Below are 17,682 nucleotides of genomic sequence, written 5' to 3'. Positions count from 1 at the left end.
AGATTTTTTTCGGGTAGACCCGACTCGAATCCGAGACCTATCGAATTCGGATCTGAAATATAGAATAAAAGACACGTCGGATAAAGCGTATGCCAGGTCCGAATCAGGAATAATAATAAATTCTGACTTGAACCCAGCCCGTTGACAGGCTATGACCAACACCACGACAAAATGCAACAGCTGGCAATTGAATTCAACCAACAGTGACTAAAATAATCTTCTCCCAACACCCGTGATAGATCTGGAGACAAGGAGGTTGACAAATAAACCCAGAAAAGAAAGAAAACCAAAAACTCAAAATGGAAGAAGCCCACAGCTTCATGATTGCACTTGTTTCTTCTTGTTGTGTTGTTCTCTCAGTATTGGCATGGAGAGTGTTGAACTGGGCATGGTTTCAGCCCAAAAAGCTCCAGAAGCATCTCAAACAACAAGGTTTTAAGGGGAACCCTTACAAACTGATCTATGGAGACTTAAAACAGATATCATCCTTGTTCCAAGAAGCCAACTCAAAGCCTATCAGTCTCTCTGACGGCATTGTACCAAGAATTGCACCTCATTTCCTAGAAGCTGTTAATAAATATGGTAAGTTGTTATCCAATCTACTGCTAATTCATTTCGTTGATTTCCCATAAGTGATTTAAGTAAGTAAAAAGTATAAATTTCTGGGCTCAGTTGCTTAACATAGCTAAGTTTATTTCTAAAGATTGACACTTTAGCTAGCCTGGATTTCACATTGGAGGTGTGTAGTTGTTGCAATACAATTATTACTGATCGCTAATTCGACTTTTAGGTTTTTTTTTTTTAAAGTCAGTGTATTATTGATTTGTAGGTAAGAATACCTATTTGTGGTCTGGGCCAAGACCAATGATACTGATCATGGATCCTGAACTCATAAGGAAAGTTACCCAAAAGATGGATATTTTTCAAAAGGTTAAATTCCATCCACAAGCCAGCTTGCTGGTCGCAGGGATACTGGGCTATGAGGGGGAGAAATGGGTAAAGCAAAGGAAACTCCTCAATCAAGCTTTCCACATGGAGAAGTTGAAGGTTTCTCTTCTAATTTTCTCACATTTGTTTACTGAAAATACAAAATAATTGTAAAGGAAAAAAAACCTATGCCTACGTAGCCTTGTTTGGAATGCGATTTTTCTCCAAAATTTTTTTATGTTTTTGGTGAATGCATTTCCTGATCACCTTTTGCCTCATATGCATCAAATCGTTACAATACATTTTTTTACAAAAACTCTAGAAAAATAGGAATCCAAATGGGTTATTATTGGATGCAGCTTATGGTACCAGCATTCTACAAAAGTGCAAGTGAGATGTTGAGCAAATGGGAGGAGATGATTTCAGTGAAAGGGTCATTTGAGGTTGATGTTTGGCCCACTATTCAGACTATGACTAGCGATGCAATTTCACGAACAGCATTTGGCAGCAGATATGAGGAAGGAAGAAAGATATTCGAGTTACAGAGAGAACAAGCTGGACATCTGGTCTTGGCTACAAGGTCCATATACATTCCTGGGTCGAGGTAAAGTCATTTTACAACCAAAAACGCATAAAAAGTAAAATTAGTCATTTATGGGTACAATTCAAGTTCACTTGCCCAATATGATAAAACTGCTATAACTAAAATCTACCATTTTGCTATGCATGGATTTTGTAGCGTATGAGTGATTAAAAAAATGATTGGAAACCGTGTTAAAATAATATGTTGGGAGAAAGAAACTTTTCCAAAAGAGCAAATCAAACAAAGACAGAGTTTTTTTTTTTCTTTTTTCCTTCTTTTCTTTTTGGCACTTTGCTAACATAATTACGCTTTCACAGGTTCTTGCCAACTAAAAGGAACAGAAGAATGAAACAAATTGCAAAAGAAGTTGAAGGTTCAATCAGGGAAATTATCAATGCAAGACTAAAGGCACTGAGAGCAGGAGAAGCCATTGATACTGACATGTTAGGTTTATTACTTGCCACTTCTCAAGAAACTGGCGGGGAATCTGGCATGACTACAGGAGAAATCATTGAAGAGTGCAAGCTGTTCTATGTTGCTGGGCAGGAGACCACTGCTGTGCTGCTTGTTTGGACAATGATCTTACTGAGCATGCATCCTGACTGGCAAGAACGTGCAAGAGAAGAGGTTTTGCAACATTTCGGGACTAACATGCCAAACTTTGATGGACTAAATCAGCTAAAGATTGTAAGTCAATTATGTACCAAATTTCATGATAAATCATACAATGAAAAAAACGTTCTAATTCACTTATGCTTAGTTCTAATTTGCCTATAAATTGTCTAATTAGCCTCTTTGATCTGTCACAGGTTACAATGATCTTACATGAGGTTTTAAGGCTATACCCACCAATTTCTAATATAGGTCGAACAGTTGCAGAAGAAACTAAAATAGGAAATCTAACTATCCCTGCTGGACAGCGACTGGCACTACCAGTGATATTATTGCATCATGACCCTGAAATATGGGGCGAGGATGTCAAGGAATTTAAGCCAGAGAGGTTTGCTGATGGAGTCTCAAGTGCAACAAAGGGCCAAATTGTATACTTCCCATTTGGCTGGGGACCTCGTATCTGCATTGGCGCAAACTTTGCTATCTTGGAAGGAAAATTGGCACTAGCTATGATTCTGCAGCGCTTCTCGTTTGAACTTTCGCCATCTTATTCTCATGCCCCTCACCAAGGCATAGCACTTCAACCCCAGTTCGGGGCTCCCTTGATGTTGCACAAGCTGTAGTGTATTTTACTGGTGAGGGTTCCTCCTGATTAATTAGAACTTGGAGGACATGATTCACAATTTCATTCAGATTTGGCATCAGACCATTTTATGTGTGGAACTTAGAAACTCAGTGGAGGTTGAATGTATGACAATAATATCCTAATTTTCTATGCTTCAAGAAATCATAGCCTTGGTATTTCTTTATCGTTTAGTTTATGCACCACAATATATAAACCCCTTTAGAATGAATTCAGGCTTAGTTTGGGAGTTGGAAATTTGGCCAAAAAAGAAAGAAAAGGGAGAGATAAATGCTAGGGGACATACGGTAATGAGTGAAACCATAAGGGGTTACTAGTAATTTATCCTTGATTTACAGCATAATACTTATTAGGGTTATGCGTATAAACTGATATCTAAAGGGTTAAAATTAGTATATGGAGCCTTTGGAAGTAGCATTGTAGGCGTAGGCATCATTCTACCCAATAAAAGGGAGAAACTGTGGCTAATGAAGGCAAAAATAGTCTTTTCAAATGTGTTGATAAGAGACACAGTGGAACTAGCAACGGTTGGGGTATGACTGAATTGGTACAGAGCTTAGACTTTGACGTATATGGAATTTGAAAGTACTGAGACAGTTGTACCAGTGCCAGGGATCATTAGCAGGAAGAAGGATTTATCAGCATTGGTCCATCTGGTGCAACACGTTAACCCTGTCATGGTTGATCACAGAGTTTGAGGCTTTGAGTATGAGAAACAGAAATCAGCCTGCAAACATACCATCTAGAGCAGGTTTTATATCTCAATATTAATAAATCTTTGTTGACTGATATTTTTCCTGCTGTATCTCATGACACATTGGCACAATTGGTCAACAATATACCTTCTTCAGTACAAGTTGCACGTCCTTTGTTTAATGGAGAATAGGGTTCATCTTGTAAAAATGTGATGTAGGGACTAATAACAACCTTCAACATCAAGGAAAATCGTGAGTCATGAGAAATGGACCTTTTCTTTTTTAAGACCAGGAAGTATTAGATGGTTTGCTACTTGGAAGCAAGTGGTCTTTCACATACAAAATAGTTCTTTTAAAAACTAATACAGAAAAGTATTCGCATCGACGAAGTTTACATTGTCATTTGTCAATGACTGGATAATAGATTCTGGAGAATGGTGATGCAGAATTACCTAACCACAAGTAACAGGTAAAGGTATCACTGTTCAGAGTACTCCCACAATGTCTCGCTCATGTACAGTTATTGAAACACGGATACACAGACAAATATAGAGATCAATGAAGGATCACCACTGGAATCATATTCTTGATCCTTACATCCATTGAAGAAGAAGAAGAAATGATGGATCACTTTTTGTTACAGTTGGCATAAGGATTGACAACGAAGTATGGATTGGGAAAAAAAGATAGAGCAATTGCATATGGTTACTCATAAAAATCAATATAGTATGGGTTGACAAGTTCTTCATGCTATAATTTGCGTAGAATCAAGTGAGCACCATGCTGAGGTTGAATTGTAACTATGGTGTAAGGAGCATGAGTATAGGATGGAGAAAGTTCAAAGGAGAAGCGCTGGAGAATCATTGCCATAGCCAATTTTGCTTCAATCATAGCAAAGGTTTGTCCAATACATATTCGAGGTCCCCAACCGAAGGGGAAGAATGAAGCTTGGCCTTTTGTCGCATTTGATACTCCTTCACGAAATCTGTCTGGATTGAACTTTTCTGAATCGTCACCCCATATTTCGACATCATAATGCAGTAAGAGTACTGGCAACATGAGCCGCACCCCAGATGGGAAAGTATATTTTCCTACTTTAGTTTCCTCCTGAACTGTTCGATCAATTACAGGCAGTGGAGTGTATAGTCTTAAAACTTCGTTCAAGATCATTGTCACCTGCAATAAAGATTATAAGGGAAACCATATGTCATCATAAACTATGCAGAAAGGAAGATTACTGAAATTTACTATGTAGTGATGGTCTAAAGCATAACAGAGCTGTGTTACTGTAAAAGACTGAAAAATGTATACAGAACAGAATAAGCTGAATGTTAATGTTCTTTTCTGCAATCAAGAGTTTCATTTGAAGACACGCACTCTTCTAAGTTCTAACAGGTAGGTAACTTCAAACAGATCATGCCAATGGTAACATATGGAAGGAACTCACAACTTTGAGGAGATTGAGGCCATTGAAATTTGGCTCATCTCTCCCAAAAACTTGCAAAACCTCTTCCCTAGCCTGGGATTGCCATTCCTGATGCCTGCTCAGTAAAACCGATGTCCATACAAGCAATGATGAGGTTGTCTCCTGCCTGGCAAAATAGAATAGTTTGCACTCTTCAATGACATCATTGATGCTCAAACCAAAACTTTATCCCCCTTTTGTTCAATCTCTTTAAGATTAGACTCCAGTAGTATGCTCAGTAAGTCGTTATCACTTGATTCCCCAGCTTTCATTGCTTCTAATCTTTCATCAATAACTTCTCTTACTGCAGCTCCAACTTTTTTATGAAGTTCCTTGATCCTTCTGTTCCTCTTAGTTGGCAAAAACCAATAGATAAGAAGCGAAACTGACTGAATCAACTTTGAAATCAGGAATGTCAAAATTTTCAATCTGGAATGATACTCAAACTCCCGCAAGTAGTGTGCTTTTCATGTCCATACAACGTGAAGATGCATTGAGAAAGTTTTACCTTGATCCTGGAAAATAGAATGATTTTACAGCAGTCATAACCTGCTCTGCCTGTTCTTTTTGAAGCTTAAAGATCTTTCTTCCTTCCTCATAATTACCACCAAATGCTGTACGAGAAATTGCATCGCTGGTTAAAGTCTGCCGGTGTGGCCAAACATCCAATTCACAGGTTCCTTCTGGTGAAACACTTTCCTCCCATTTGCTCAACATTTCGGTGGCACATAAATGAAAAGCTGGTAGCATCAGCTATTCATAGGAATGAATGATAAGCCTAGTTAGTGCTATATTTCGAAAAGAAATAATTTCTCAGGTTAATAGTTGTTGGTTTACAATGTCAGCATTGGATGTCTACTTTACAGATGAAATTTGATTTACATTCTTCTTGCGGATAAAATTGCATCAGGAAATAAGGGAAGTATATTGTAAATTGTAGGAGATCATTCAATATTTAAGCATAAGATCAGTTATTCAAAATATATGATCATCTCCAATGAATTAACACAGATGACTTTGCAGTTGATAAAGAGACGTTAAGTAAAACCTTGAGCTTCTCTAGATGGAAAGCAGGATTGATTATCTTTCGATGTTTTGCCCATTTCTTGCCCTCAGATGCTACTAGACCTTGGATCAGATATTTGCCAAGCGGGTGAAAGTGAGGCATCTGGAAGAGATTATATTTCACCATGATCTCCCATATAGATTCAGAATCTAGGATGATGACTGCAGGATATGGGCCAAGCCATATGAAGGAATTGCCACCTGCAATCGACATGCTAAGCAAATTAAACCAACGAAGTCGACACAGAAAATATATCCACCGGCAGAATTTCTAAAAACAGGAAACCAACGACATAGTGTCGTGAAAAAAATGCTATCGTTTATGATCTTACATCACAAATTCACAATATCAAGAAGTCTCTGCACTAAGAATTCAATAGATTATACCATATTTCTTGATGGTTTTGGTGACCATCGGTATAACTCGGGGAACAAGATCATCAGAAAGATTGATTGGCTGGGAATAAGCTTCTTCAATCATCGAAACCATTTCTTTAAAATCTCCATAGACTGGTGTGTATGAATTCCCGGAAAGACCCTCTGCTCTAAGGCACTTCTCTAGCTTTTTGGGCCTCAACCATAAAGAGTTCAGGGCCCTCCATGCACAAACTATAAGGGCAATTAAACATGGTGAAATTGCTAGCATAAGGAAAGCCTTACGAACCTTAAAAAAAAATTTTAACGTATTAATTTTATCTTTAAATGCCCGCTGGAAAAAATTTTATTGACATTTGATATCTAAAATTATCTTACTTTTTCCTAAACTCCTAAACAACAATCTTTAAAAAAAAAAATTTAGTAGGGAAGGGATGAGATTTACGAAGCAGAAAAGGTAATTAGAACTCAAGATCTCTAAATCTTGAAAATTAAAAATTTTAATCATTAGACTAAGGTCTTTTCGACTTCCAAACAACATTAAAATTTCTTTCATTTTTTTTTATCTTCTCTTCTGTTTTCTTTTTAATAACTCAAGATTTAGGGAAGTTTGATAATTCAGAACTCAGAGCGTAAGTTGAACTAGTTCATGACTAGGGAATTCAAAATGGTTCATACTGCCAATTTAAAAACATTTGATATTTTGTAAAACATCTTAATTACCCTTTGCCCTAGTCACACAATGTCGATCGGAGCAAGAGCTTAGATAGTCATCAAGAAAACTATTCTTGATGGTTTTTCAGTTTTATCTCATTTTTAATAACTTGTAATCATAGAACAAAATTTTATAAGTCTCATATATGACGTTGAAATCGGTATATAAATTCTGATATAGACCTTACATTTTTTTTTTTTTGTCAAATCAACCGTGCGAATCTATTAGTGTGGTGCCGAAGAAATGGGACCCGTCACTAACCAGACATCCAACGTGGCATGACACATGGCATGGGAACCACCGAAGAATTAGTACCACACATGTTCTTGTTACATCAAATCAGCAATTCGGTATCACTTTTTCATCCGATGATAAGTATTTAGTTAATTTAAGTTAAAATTAAATTAATTGAATACTTGACATAATTTTAAAGATAACACTGAATTATCACTGAAAAAGTAATATCGAGAATCTCAATTACTTGTTACATAACTTGATAACATCAAAACTTACATTAAATTGTGTGTTGTTAGTGCCAAGTCTTGCAAATTTTTGGTGCAAGTCTCAGCTTACACTAACCCAATAAACAGATACACCAAATATTGCAAAATTTATACGAACCAAATTATAGGGGTGTAACGGAGGCGTGTCATAGAAGATCCTTTATCAAAAAAATTTTCTTGGTCACCCTTGCCATGCTAAACAAATACTTTCCGAGTTTTCTTCGCTTTTTAACGTGATAAATGACCTCTTCTTCGTTCTTGTTTTTTTTTTCCTCTTATTTCTCGTCCCAAAAAAAATGGACCAGCTTGTGATTGCAGAAAACAATTATAATAACTTGATGATCTCCGGACGGCCACAGCCATTACAAATACGCATGGAGAAGAATGAGGTTGGTAAATAATAGACTTACACTCCCAAAACTAAAAAAGATATGGAAACCTGAGGCAAATTCTTTGAAAAGAAATGACGGTCTATGCCCGTTGATGGGTAAATGAAACTCCAGGTCAATAAATTGCTCCCATCTCAGAGGCTTTGGTTAGTGCTGGCTCCTTTAATCCTTTCCCAAATTTTTAATCCTTATTCGTATCATGATGACAAGAGATAGGGCTTGACTCTTTCCTGCAGTTTTCCATCCTTCTGAGTTAAGCAATTTTTTAGCCTTTAGATCTTATTATAGTAGTAGTACTATATGGACGTTCTTTCGTCTCTCATGTTAAGTTACTTACTGCTAAATACCAATTAAGGGTCATATTTGCTTGACTTGTCACCTTCACTGAGCTCATCCACTTATTCATATGATATTAGGAATGCTAGAACTCGATTGGCTGGTCTACCTTGTCACGCAGAAACAGCCAATTTTTTCAACTTTTGTTCCATTCAAAATGAAAACAACCCGCAGCTTCATGATTGTACTTGTTGGCCATTGACAAGAGAGGCAATGGTGGAAATTTCAATATTTTATGCAGTTTCCAAGGCTTTTGCTGAAGAGCTTTCTAATGTCACTAGGGTGGCATCAGTTGGTCCTTTCGGAACATGTTTCAGCTCTAAAAGTATTGGCGGCACACGTGGCGAACCAGTCCCATTGACCTTGCGTTGCAAGCAAAAGCGAATGTGTTTGGATAGAGTATTATTTAAAATATTATTTGAAATAATTATTATAGTATTTTTTGTGATATGATATATGTTAGATAAAAAGATAATTAAGAATATAAAAAAATAAATTAAAAAAATATGATTATGATGGAAGCGAAATATTATTTAAAATAATTCATTGAAAAATATGTTTTGGAGAATTTTTGGGCTTTGCGGGATTCCTTTTTAGAAATTAGGATCGCCGCACCTCAAACCGCGCGGCAATCCTTTTCTACAATAAAGGCTTTGCCGCTCATTTGAGGTGCGAAGAAGCCTATTCATAAAATAAATAAAAAAAAAAAAATCCCTCCTTTTACTTCCTCTATCTAAAAAAAATGAAATTTAAAAATAATTTTTTGATGAATCCTATTTTACCATTTATGGCGATTTCTTAAACTAGAATCCAACCCCAATCTACACCACTTTTGTGATATTTTCTCATTTTAACGAAATTCGCCAGCTTTATCTGCACCGGATAATTGCTCTAAAATCCAAAATTTTGAAATAGGCTCCACCTGATGTATCACAGCCATATCGGAACATCATCTAGGTCAAATTTGCTGAGCACAGATGTCCAACTTTTCTCCCTTCTCTTTTGACAATTATCATCTCTCTTTTTTTTTTTTTTTTAAATCAGTTCCTTTGTCTCGAAGTGGAGTAAATGAGATCATCGCCCCCGCTCCAATATAGATATACACACAACTTACAGAGGTAGAAATCTTACAAGAAAACCAACAAACGAAAAAGCAAGAAAACAAAAACACAACATGGAAACCGCCAATCTATCAACCTATACTACTGTGTATTCTTCTGGTCTTCTTCTTCTGGTAGTAGTAGCAGTATCATGGAAAGCTTTGAACTGGGTATGGTTTAGGCCGAAGAAGCTGGAGAAACTTCTGAAAGAACAAGGTTTCAGGGGAAACCCTTACAAGCTGCTCCATGGAGACATCAAAGAGATGTCAACCCTGCATAAAGAAGCCCAATCCAGGAATCTTAATCTCTCCGACGACATCGTACCAAGAGTTATTCCTCAATATCTTGGAGCCGTTAAGAAATATGGTATGTTCTTATCGCCTCTGCTTCATCACCTCAATATACATCCCTCTACCTCCTATGAATATGATTTCTTTTCCCCCTTTTTTTTTTTAAGAAAAATAAAAAGCAGATTCTGTTCATCCACACCTTGTACGAGATTTATGACTCAATATCGATTAGAAAAAAAAAAAAAGAATATTTGTGACCATTTCTTTTCTCTTTTTCCTTGTGACGTTATAAAAAAATTGAATGAGATATAATTTTCAATAAAATAATAATGTAGTACTAATAGGAGGGAATATGATTTTCCTTTTTCTTCATTTTTAATAAGTGGGCCCAACACAAGTTATCAAGACAATTAAAGGCACTTAATACTGAGAGTGGGCATTTATGGATGGATTGTAGCAGCTGCTGCACGCAACATTATGAGAGCTGGGGTCTTTTATTTATTACTTAAACGGGCTGAACATTGTTGACTAGTTTCTAGAAACTAGTATTTGGGCAGCTTCAATCAATTGCTTTAGACCAATTTTGGGCAGTTTGGTCAGGGACAGTGTAGAAAGTCAAGAAAACTATTTGTCCACTATTCATAAACAGTTTAAAAAGTTCAGTTCTCGAAAAGGGGCAAACTTTTTTGATGTACTATATTTTAGAGCTCATAGTTGTCATAAATGGCATTAATCCATTTTTTTTAGCATTAATACGCTTGATATTGCGTCCTACTCGCTACTACGATAAGGACACCCTCAATGCACTTTATATTTCTTTTATCTTTGTTAGACTCTTTTTTAGTTTAATTTAAATTTAATGGAATCAGGTCTTAACATATTCAGAAGGTTTGATAATAAAAAATTGAACATCCGACTCTCAAAATTAAGTGATAAATTATTCACTTATCACTAAATGTGTATTTAAATGTATCAGATTTAATATTTAATAGTTCAATAACTTAATGAATTCAGGTCTCAATTTTCAATACTTTCTAGTCTTGAGCCAAAAGAGGTGGTTTATTTTTTATAATACATGATATTGTGGTTTCCAGGAAAGAAAACATATTTATGGCTTGGGCCGAAGCCTGCCATGGTGATCATGGACCCTGAGCAAGTAAAGGAAATTACACAAAAGGTATATGTTTTCCAGAAGCCACATGGAAATCCACTTAGAAGAATGCTGACTCCAGGAATAGTGAGGTATGAAGGGGATAAATGGACCCAACACAGGAAACTCCTCAACCCAGCTTTCCATATTGAGAAATTGAAGGTTCTCTCTAATTTAATCATTTATGGATTTATCTAATGGGTCATTAGTGTCCCTAATTTACTCCAAAATACTATGTAAATGCATGGTCTCACGTACGTTTTTTCCTTTATACATGTCTAATTCTAATTTTCAAAAAAAAAAAAAAAAAAAACTGAAATCTCTTTTTTGATAAGTATCAATTAGACACCTGTTAGACAAATCCATCCATTTGTCCTTCAGTGGAGTGTTTTCTCTCATTGATCATGTTTATCTGTTCTGGATAAATAGCTTATGCTCCCAGGCTTTCATAAAAGTGCAAGTGAGGTGGTGAACAAATGGGAGAAAGTTGTTTCACCAAAGGGGTCGGCTGAAGTGGATGTTTGGCCAAATCTTCAAGCTCTAACCAGCGATGCAATTTCTCGAACAGCATTTGGCAGCAACTATGAAGAAGGAAGAAGGATCTTTGAGCTCCAGAGAGAGCAAGCTGAGCATATGGTCGAGGCTGGAGGGTCGGTGTACATCTACATCCCAGGACTTAGGTAAATTGATCATGAATTCTTGGGTGCTAGCTCAATGAAATTGTGATAATTAACATTGATCATGCATTTTTTTTTTTCTCTTTGGAAGTACTTATCATACTATTCGTACAATTTGTCATCATCTAGGATCAAGATTGATAAATTAAAGATTACCTTTAAGTGGCAGTTTTAATGTTGGAGATGCGCCCAAATGCTTCTGAAAATGGGGCCAAAAGAATAGTGGCAAACCTAGTTCTTCTTTTTCCCCATTGCTAAATTACGCGTATTTACTTAGGTGCTTGCCAACCAAGAGGCACAGAAGAATGAAACAAATTACCAAAGAAGTTAATGATTCAATTCGGGAAATGATCGACACAAGAAAAAAAGCAATGAGAGCAGGACAAGCCCGTACGGACGACTTGTTAGGATTAATGCTTCAATCCAATTCTCAAGAAATTGAGAAGCATGGAAACAAGGACTATGGTATGACTACCGAAGAAATCATTGACGAGTGCAAGCTGTTCTATTTGGCTGGCCAGGAGACTACTTCTGCACTACTTGTCTGGACAATGATCTACCTCTCCAGGTACCCCGATTGGCAGGCACGTGCTAGGGAAGAGGTTTTGCAACATTTTGGAGCAAACGATCCAGAATTTGATGGGCTAAATCAGCTCAAAATTGTGAGTCAATTCCTTTTTAATAAATAACAATGGTCGTTTCATTGATTTAAAAAATTTGCACTAATAACAGCAGATGCGTACTAAAGAAATTCGTCCAAAATTTTCATCTACTTGGAGATCTAATTACTCTCACAATTTTTGTTCTCTTCTCATAGGTCAACACGATCTTACATGAGGTTTTAAGGTTATGTCCACCGATTACTGCAACAGCTCGAAGAATTGTCGAAGAAACTAAATTAGGAAATTTAACTATCCCGGTTGGGGTGCTACTCGTGCTGCCAATAATGTTAATGCATCATGACCCTGATATATGGGGCGAGGATGTGAAGGAATTTAAGCCGGAGAGGTTTGCTGAAGGGGTATCACATGCAACCAAGGGCCGACTTGCGTTCTGGCCATTTGGCTGGGGACCTCGCATTTGCATTGGACAAAATTTTGCCATGTTGGAAGCAAAACTGGCGATGTCTATGATTCTGCAACGCTTCTCCTTGGAACTTTCACCATCTTATGCTCATTCTCCCCGGGTAGCAGTAACACTTCGACCCCAGCATGGAGCTCACTTGATTCTGCGGAAAATATAGTGTTCATGCCTATATGTGACTTGTTAGTCCTTGGGGCAACAGTTTATCTATCACCGACATAAAGCCCCTTGTATGTTTAATTTTGCTTGGAAATTAACGTTAGATTGGTATAAAATTATATTTCTCGCGTACAGAAGAGTGATATTACATCTAATCACATACTGTTTATAGAGACCTTTCATTTGCTTAGATAAAGAAAATCAATAGAGTCATTATGAACTACTACTGCAGTTAATATTACTGTTGTGCAATTATACTTTGGGATAATTTCAGAAGCCTCTTTGAGGTTTCTGACAATTTCACTGATCTCGCTTGAGGTTTGTAAAATTACATTAACCTCTCTTGAGATTTATAAAATTACACTAAATGATCTAATTAAATCGAATACTCTAGCGTTCAATTTTTTTTGATTATTTTAACAAGTTTCAAATTTTATTCAAACTTGACTTGTTTATTTGTCGAATCGAATTTGAACGAGTTTTTTTTAGTGAATTTAAATGTTATCGAACATAAAATGCTATTCAAGTTGCGTTTAACTAGTTGGCTTGATTTAGCAAGTTGGTGAACCAAGCCGAACTGGGATCTAACCATAGAGCTGGACTTCCTCTTACTTGCTTTAACTTACTTTGGAATTGTAGAGCACAAAAGCAATTAATGTAGTAGGAATTTCTGCATTAATCTTTTACTTTTTCCGTGAACATGTATTTTACGAATACATTTTTCAAGCACTTTTTTTATTTCACATATATCAAATCGTTACAATGCATTTTTCTACAAAAACTCAAAGAAAATTACAATCCTTGTCTTTCTTGTTACGTTACTTCTATTTACCAATTAAGGGTTAGATTTGCTGGACTGGTCACATTATCACTATTGGGTCAGTCAGCCTTGTCGTGCTGAAGCAACTACTGATTTTCCGACTTAATTTTCTTCCTCCTTTTCTAGGACACATACTTTGTCCACTACCACGACTGAATGCAACAGCTGGCAATTGAATTCAACCAACAGTAACTAAAATAATCTTCGCCCAATCACCCTTTATAAATATGGAGACAAGGAGGTTGACAAATAAACCCAGAAAAGAAAGAAAACCAAAACCTCAAAATGGAAGCAGCCCACAGCTTCATGATTGCACTTGTTTCTTCTTGTTGTGTTGTTCTCTCAGTATTGGCATGGAGAGCGTTGAACTGGGCATGGTTTCAGCCCAAAAAGCTCCAGAAGCATCTCAAACAACAAGGTTTTAAGGGGAACCCTTACAAACTGATCTATGGAGACTTCAAACAGATATCATCCTTGTTCCAAGAAGCCAACTCAAAGCCTATCAGTCTCTCTGACGACATCGTACCAAGAATTGTACCTCATTTCCTAGAAGCTGTTAATAAATATGGTAAGTTGTTATCCAATCCAATCTACTACTAATTCATTTCGTTGATTCCCATAAGTGATTTTAAGTGAGTAAAAAGTATAAATTTCTGGGCTCAGTTGCTTAACATAGCTAAGTTTATTTCTAAAGATTGACACTTTACCTAGCTCGGATTTCACTATTACTGATTGCTAACTTGACTTTTAGGTTTTTTTCTTTTTTGGTTTTAAAAAAAGTCAGTGTATTATTGATTTGTAGGTAAGAATACCTATTTGTGGTTTGGGCCAAGACCAATGATGCTGATCATGGATCCTGAACTCATAAGGAAAGTTACCCATAAGATAGATATTTTTCAAAAGGTTAGAATCCATCCACAAGCCAGATTGCTGGTCCGAGGGATACTGGTCTATGAGGGGGAGAAATGGGCAAAGCAAAGAAAACTCCTCAATCAAGCTTTCCACACGGAGAAGTTGAAGGTTTCTCTTCTAATTTTCTCACATTTGTTTACTGAAAATACAAAATAATTGTAAAGAAAAAAAAAACCTATGCCTACGTAGCCTTGTTTGGAATGCGATTTTTCTCCAAAATTTTTTTTACCTTTTTCGTGAATGCCTTACCTAATCACCTTTTGCCTTGTATGCATCAAATCGTTGCAATAAATTTTTTTTTTTACAAAAACTCTAGAAAATAGGAATCCAAATGGGTTATTATTGGATGCAGCTTATGGTACCAGCATTCTACAAAAGTTCAAGTGAGATGTTGAGCAAATGGGAGGAGATGATTTCAGTGAAAGGGTCATTTGAGGTTGATGTTTGGCCCAATATTCAGACTATGACTAGCGATGCAATTTCACGAACAGCATTTGGCAGCAGATATGAGGAAGGAAGAAAGATATTCGAGTTACAGAGAGAACAAGCTCGACATCTGGTCGAGGCTTCAAGGTCCATATATATTCCCGGGTCGAGGTAAAGTCATTTTACAACCAAAAAAGAATAAAAAGTAAAATTAGTCATTTATGGGTACAATTCAAGTTCGCTTGCCCAATATGATAAAACTGCTATAACTAAAATCTACCATTTTGCTATGCATGGATTTTGTAGTGTATGAGTGATTTAAAAAAGTGGTTGGAAACCGTGTTAAAATAATATGTTGGGAGAAAGAAACTTTTCCAAAAGAGCAAATCAAACAAAGACAGAGTTTTTTTTTTTTTTTTTTTTTTTCCATTTTTCCTTCTTTGCTTTTTGGCACTTTGCTAACGTAATTATGCTTTCACAGGTTCTTGCCAACTAAAAGGAACAGAAGAATGAAACAAATTGCAAAAGAAGTTGAAGGTTCAATCAGGGAAATTATCAATGCAAGACTAAAGGCACTGAGAGCGGCAGAAGCCATTGATGCTGACATATTAGGTTTATTACTTGAATCCACTTCTCAAGAAACTGACGGGGAATTTGGCATGACTACAAGAGAAATCATTGAAGAGTGCAAGCTGTTCTATTTTGCTGGGCAGGAGACCACCGCTGTGCTGCTTGTTTGGACAATGATCTTACTGAGCATGCATCCTGACTGGCAAGAACGTGCTAGAGAAGAGGTTTTGCAACATTTCGGGACTAACATGCCAAACTTTGATGGACTAAATCAGCTAAAGATTGTAAGTCAATTATGTACCGAATTTCATGACAAATCATACAATGAAAAAAAACGTTCCAATTCACTGATGCTTTGTTCTAATTTGCCTATAAATTGTCTAATTAGTCTCTTTGATCTGTCACAGGTTACAATGATCTTACATGAGGTTTTAAGGCTATACCCACCATTTCCTAATATAGGTCGAACAGTTGCAGAAGAAACTAAAATAGGAAATCTAACTATCCCTGCTGGACAGCTACTGGCACTACCAGTGATATTATTGCATCATGACCCTGAAATATGGGGCGAGGATGTCAAGGAATTTAAGCCAGAGAGGTTTGCTGATGGAGTCTCAAGTGCAACAAAGGGCCAAATTGTATACTTCCCATTTGGCTGGGGACCTCGCATATGCATTGGCCAAAACTTTGCTATGTTGGAAGCAAAATTGGCAGTAGCTATGATTCTGCAGCGCTTCTCGTTTGAACTTTCGCCATCTTATTCTCATGCCCCTCACCTAAGCGTAGCAATTCAACCCCAGTTCGGGGCTCACTTGATGTTGCACAAGCTGTAGTCTATTTTACTTGTGAGGGTTCCTCCTGATTAATGAGAACTTGGAGGACATGATTCACAATTTCATTCAGATTTTGCATCAGACCATTTTATGTGTGGAACTTAGAAACTCAGTGGAGGTTGTATTATGACAATAATATCCTAATTTTCTATGCTTCAAGAAATCATAGCCTTGGTATTTCTTTATCGTTTTTTTATGCACCACAATATATAAACCACTTTAGAATGAATTCAGGCTTAGTTTGGGAGTTGGAAATTTGGCCAAAAAAGAAAGAATAGGGAGAGATATGTAGGACAGAAAGGAAATTGAAGTGGTTGATTTGACGGATAGCGTTGGTGCTAAAGTTTTTTTTTTTTTTTTTTAAAGAGAAGAAATACTCACTTAAAAAAAAAAAAAGAAATTCGGTCCAAAGATAAGGAAAGCTTAACGAAAATTAAAAAAACTTTTTAACATATTAATTTTATCTTTAAATGTCCGCTAGAAAAAATTTTATTGACATTGATATCTAAAATTATCTTTTACTTTTTCCTAAACTCCTAAACAAACATTTTTTTAAAAAATTTTTAGTAGGGAAGGGATGAGATTTAAGAAGCGGGAAAGTTTTGGAGATCAAGATCTCTAAATCTTGAATTTTAAAAATTTTAATCATTAGACTAAGATCTTTTTGGCTTCCAAACAACATTAAAATTTCTTTCATTTTTTTCTCTTCTCTTCTTTTTCTTTTTAATAACTCAAGATTTAGGGAAGTTTGAATAATTCAAAACTCGAACGTAAGTTGAACTAGTTCATGAATAGGGAATTCAGAATGGTTCATACTACCAATTTAAAAACATTTGATATTTTGTAAAACATCTTAATTATCCATGTCACACAATATCGATCGGACCAAGAGCCCGGATAGTCATCAAAAAAACTGTTCCAGATGATTTTTGTCCAATTCAATAGAATGTAATTTCATTGTTTGGAATGTAATTCACTTTTAAATTTATAATTATAAAATAAAATTTTATGAGTTTTACATATGATATTGAAATCGATATATAAATTATGATATGAATTTTACATTTTTTTGTCAAATCATGGCCGCCGTGTGGATCTATTAGTGCGGGTGCCCTACGCCACTCTAACATCAATGAAATGGGACCCACTCACTAACAAGAAATCCAACGTGGCATGACACATGGCATGGGAACCCCCGAAGAATTAGTACCACAGACGTTAGGCGCAACCCAACGTGTGCAGTGGGTCTTTCAAGTTCTTGTTACACCAAATAAGCAATTCGGCCTCCCACGGATAGTCCAGTGATAACTGAACTCTTAAGGACTTATTTAGTTCTAGTTTGAATCTTATCTTG

At 36.3% G+C, this 17,682-nt stretch overlaps 3 protein-coding genes and 1 pseudogene across 3 annotated transcripts; 3 read left to right on the top strand and 1 right to left on the bottom strand.

Moving 5' to 3' along the window:
* Positions 1-232: 232 nt before the first annotated feature.
* Positions 233-2,931, top strand: LOC113770593 (cytochrome P450 CYP72A219-like). The gene is made up of 5 exons (XM_027315104.1): positions 233-582; positions 830-1,047; positions 1,287-1,531; positions 1,828-2,197; positions 2,320-2,931. The coding sequence occupies exons 1-5, from the start codon at positions 300-302 to the stop codon at positions 2,743-2,745; spliced, it is 1,542 nt and encodes a 513-aa protein (XP_027170905.1). The 5' UTR covers positions 233-299; the 3' UTR covers positions 2,746-2,931.
* A 936-nt stretch (positions 2,932-3,867) lies between these two features.
* On the bottom strand, positions 3,868-6,636 carry LOC113771834 (annotated as a pseudogene).
* Positions 6,637-9,452: 2,816 nt separating this feature from the next.
* Positions 9,453-12,954, top strand: LOC113770891 (cytochrome P450 CYP72A219-like). Its single transcript, XM_027315510.1, has 5 exons — positions 9,453-9,774; positions 10,793-11,010; positions 11,278-11,528; positions 11,803-12,187; positions 12,343-12,954. The coding sequence occupies exons 1-5, from the start codon at positions 9,483-9,485 to the stop codon at positions 12,766-12,768; spliced, it is 1,572 nt and encodes a 523-aa protein (XP_027171311.1). The 5' UTR covers positions 9,453-9,482; the 3' UTR covers positions 12,769-12,954.
* Positions 12,955-13,835: 881 nt separating this feature from the next.
* Positions 13,836-16,447, top strand: LOC113770892 (cytochrome P450 CYP72A219-like). Its single transcript, XM_027315511.1, has 5 exons — positions 13,836-14,155; positions 14,390-14,607; positions 14,852-15,096; positions 15,407-15,779; positions 15,903-16,447. Exons 1-5 carry the CDS (start codon positions 13,873-13,875, stop codon positions 16,326-16,328), a joined length of 1,545 nt encoding a protein of 514 aa, XP_027171312.1. The 5' UTR covers positions 13,836-13,872; the 3' UTR covers positions 16,329-16,447.
* The last annotated feature ends 1,235 nt before the right edge of the window (positions 16,448-17,682 follow it).

Source organism: Coffea eugenioides, chromosome 5 (assembly GCF_003713205.1).
Source record: "Coffea eugenioides isolate CCC68of chromosome 5, Ceug_1.0, whole genome shotgun sequence".
Taxonomy (NCBI): Eukaryota; Viridiplantae; Streptophyta; class Magnoliopsida; order Gentianales; family Rubiaceae; genus Coffea; species Coffea eugenioides.
The sequence above is the reverse complement of the archived record's forward strand: the minus strand, read 5'-3'. Positions and strand labels throughout refer to the sequence as shown.

Bases quoted from the DNA above. Each gene is read 5' to 3' on its own strand.
- LOC113770593 (XM_027315104.1), top strand. From the start codon at position 300: ATGGAAGAAGCCCACAGCTTCATGATTGCACTTGTTTCTTCTTGTTGT. The intron at 583-829 runs GTAAGTTGTTAT...ATTGATTTGTAG, and splicing joins AGAAGCTGTTAATAAATATG to GTAAGAATACCTATTTGTGG. The intron at 2,198-2,319 runs GTAAGTCAATTA...GATCTGTCACAG, and splicing joins GACTAAATCAGCTAAAGATT to GTTACAATGATCTTACATGA.
- LOC113770891 (XM_027315510.1), top strand. From the start codon at position 9,483: ATGGAAACCGCCAATCTATCAACCTATACTACTGTGTATTCTTCTGGT. The intron at 9,775-10,792 runs GTATGTTCTTAT...TGTGGTTTCCAG, and splicing joins TGGAGCCGTTAAGAAATATG to GAAAGAAAACATATTTATGG. The intron at 11,011-11,277 runs GTTCTCTCTAAT...CTGGATAAATAG, and splicing joins TCCATATTGAGAAATTGAAG to CTTATGCTCCCAGGCTTTCA.
- LOC113770892 (XM_027315511.1), top strand. From the start codon at position 13,873: ATGGAAGCAGCCCACAGCTTCATGATTGCACTTGTTTCTTCTTGTTGT. The intron at 14,156-14,389 runs GTAAGTTGTTAT...ATTGATTTGTAG, and splicing joins AGAAGCTGTTAATAAATATG to GTAAGAATACCTATTTGTGG. The intron at 14,608-14,851 runs GTTTCTCTTCTA...TATTGGATGCAG, and splicing joins TCCACACGGAGAAGTTGAAG to CTTATGGTACCAGCATTCTA.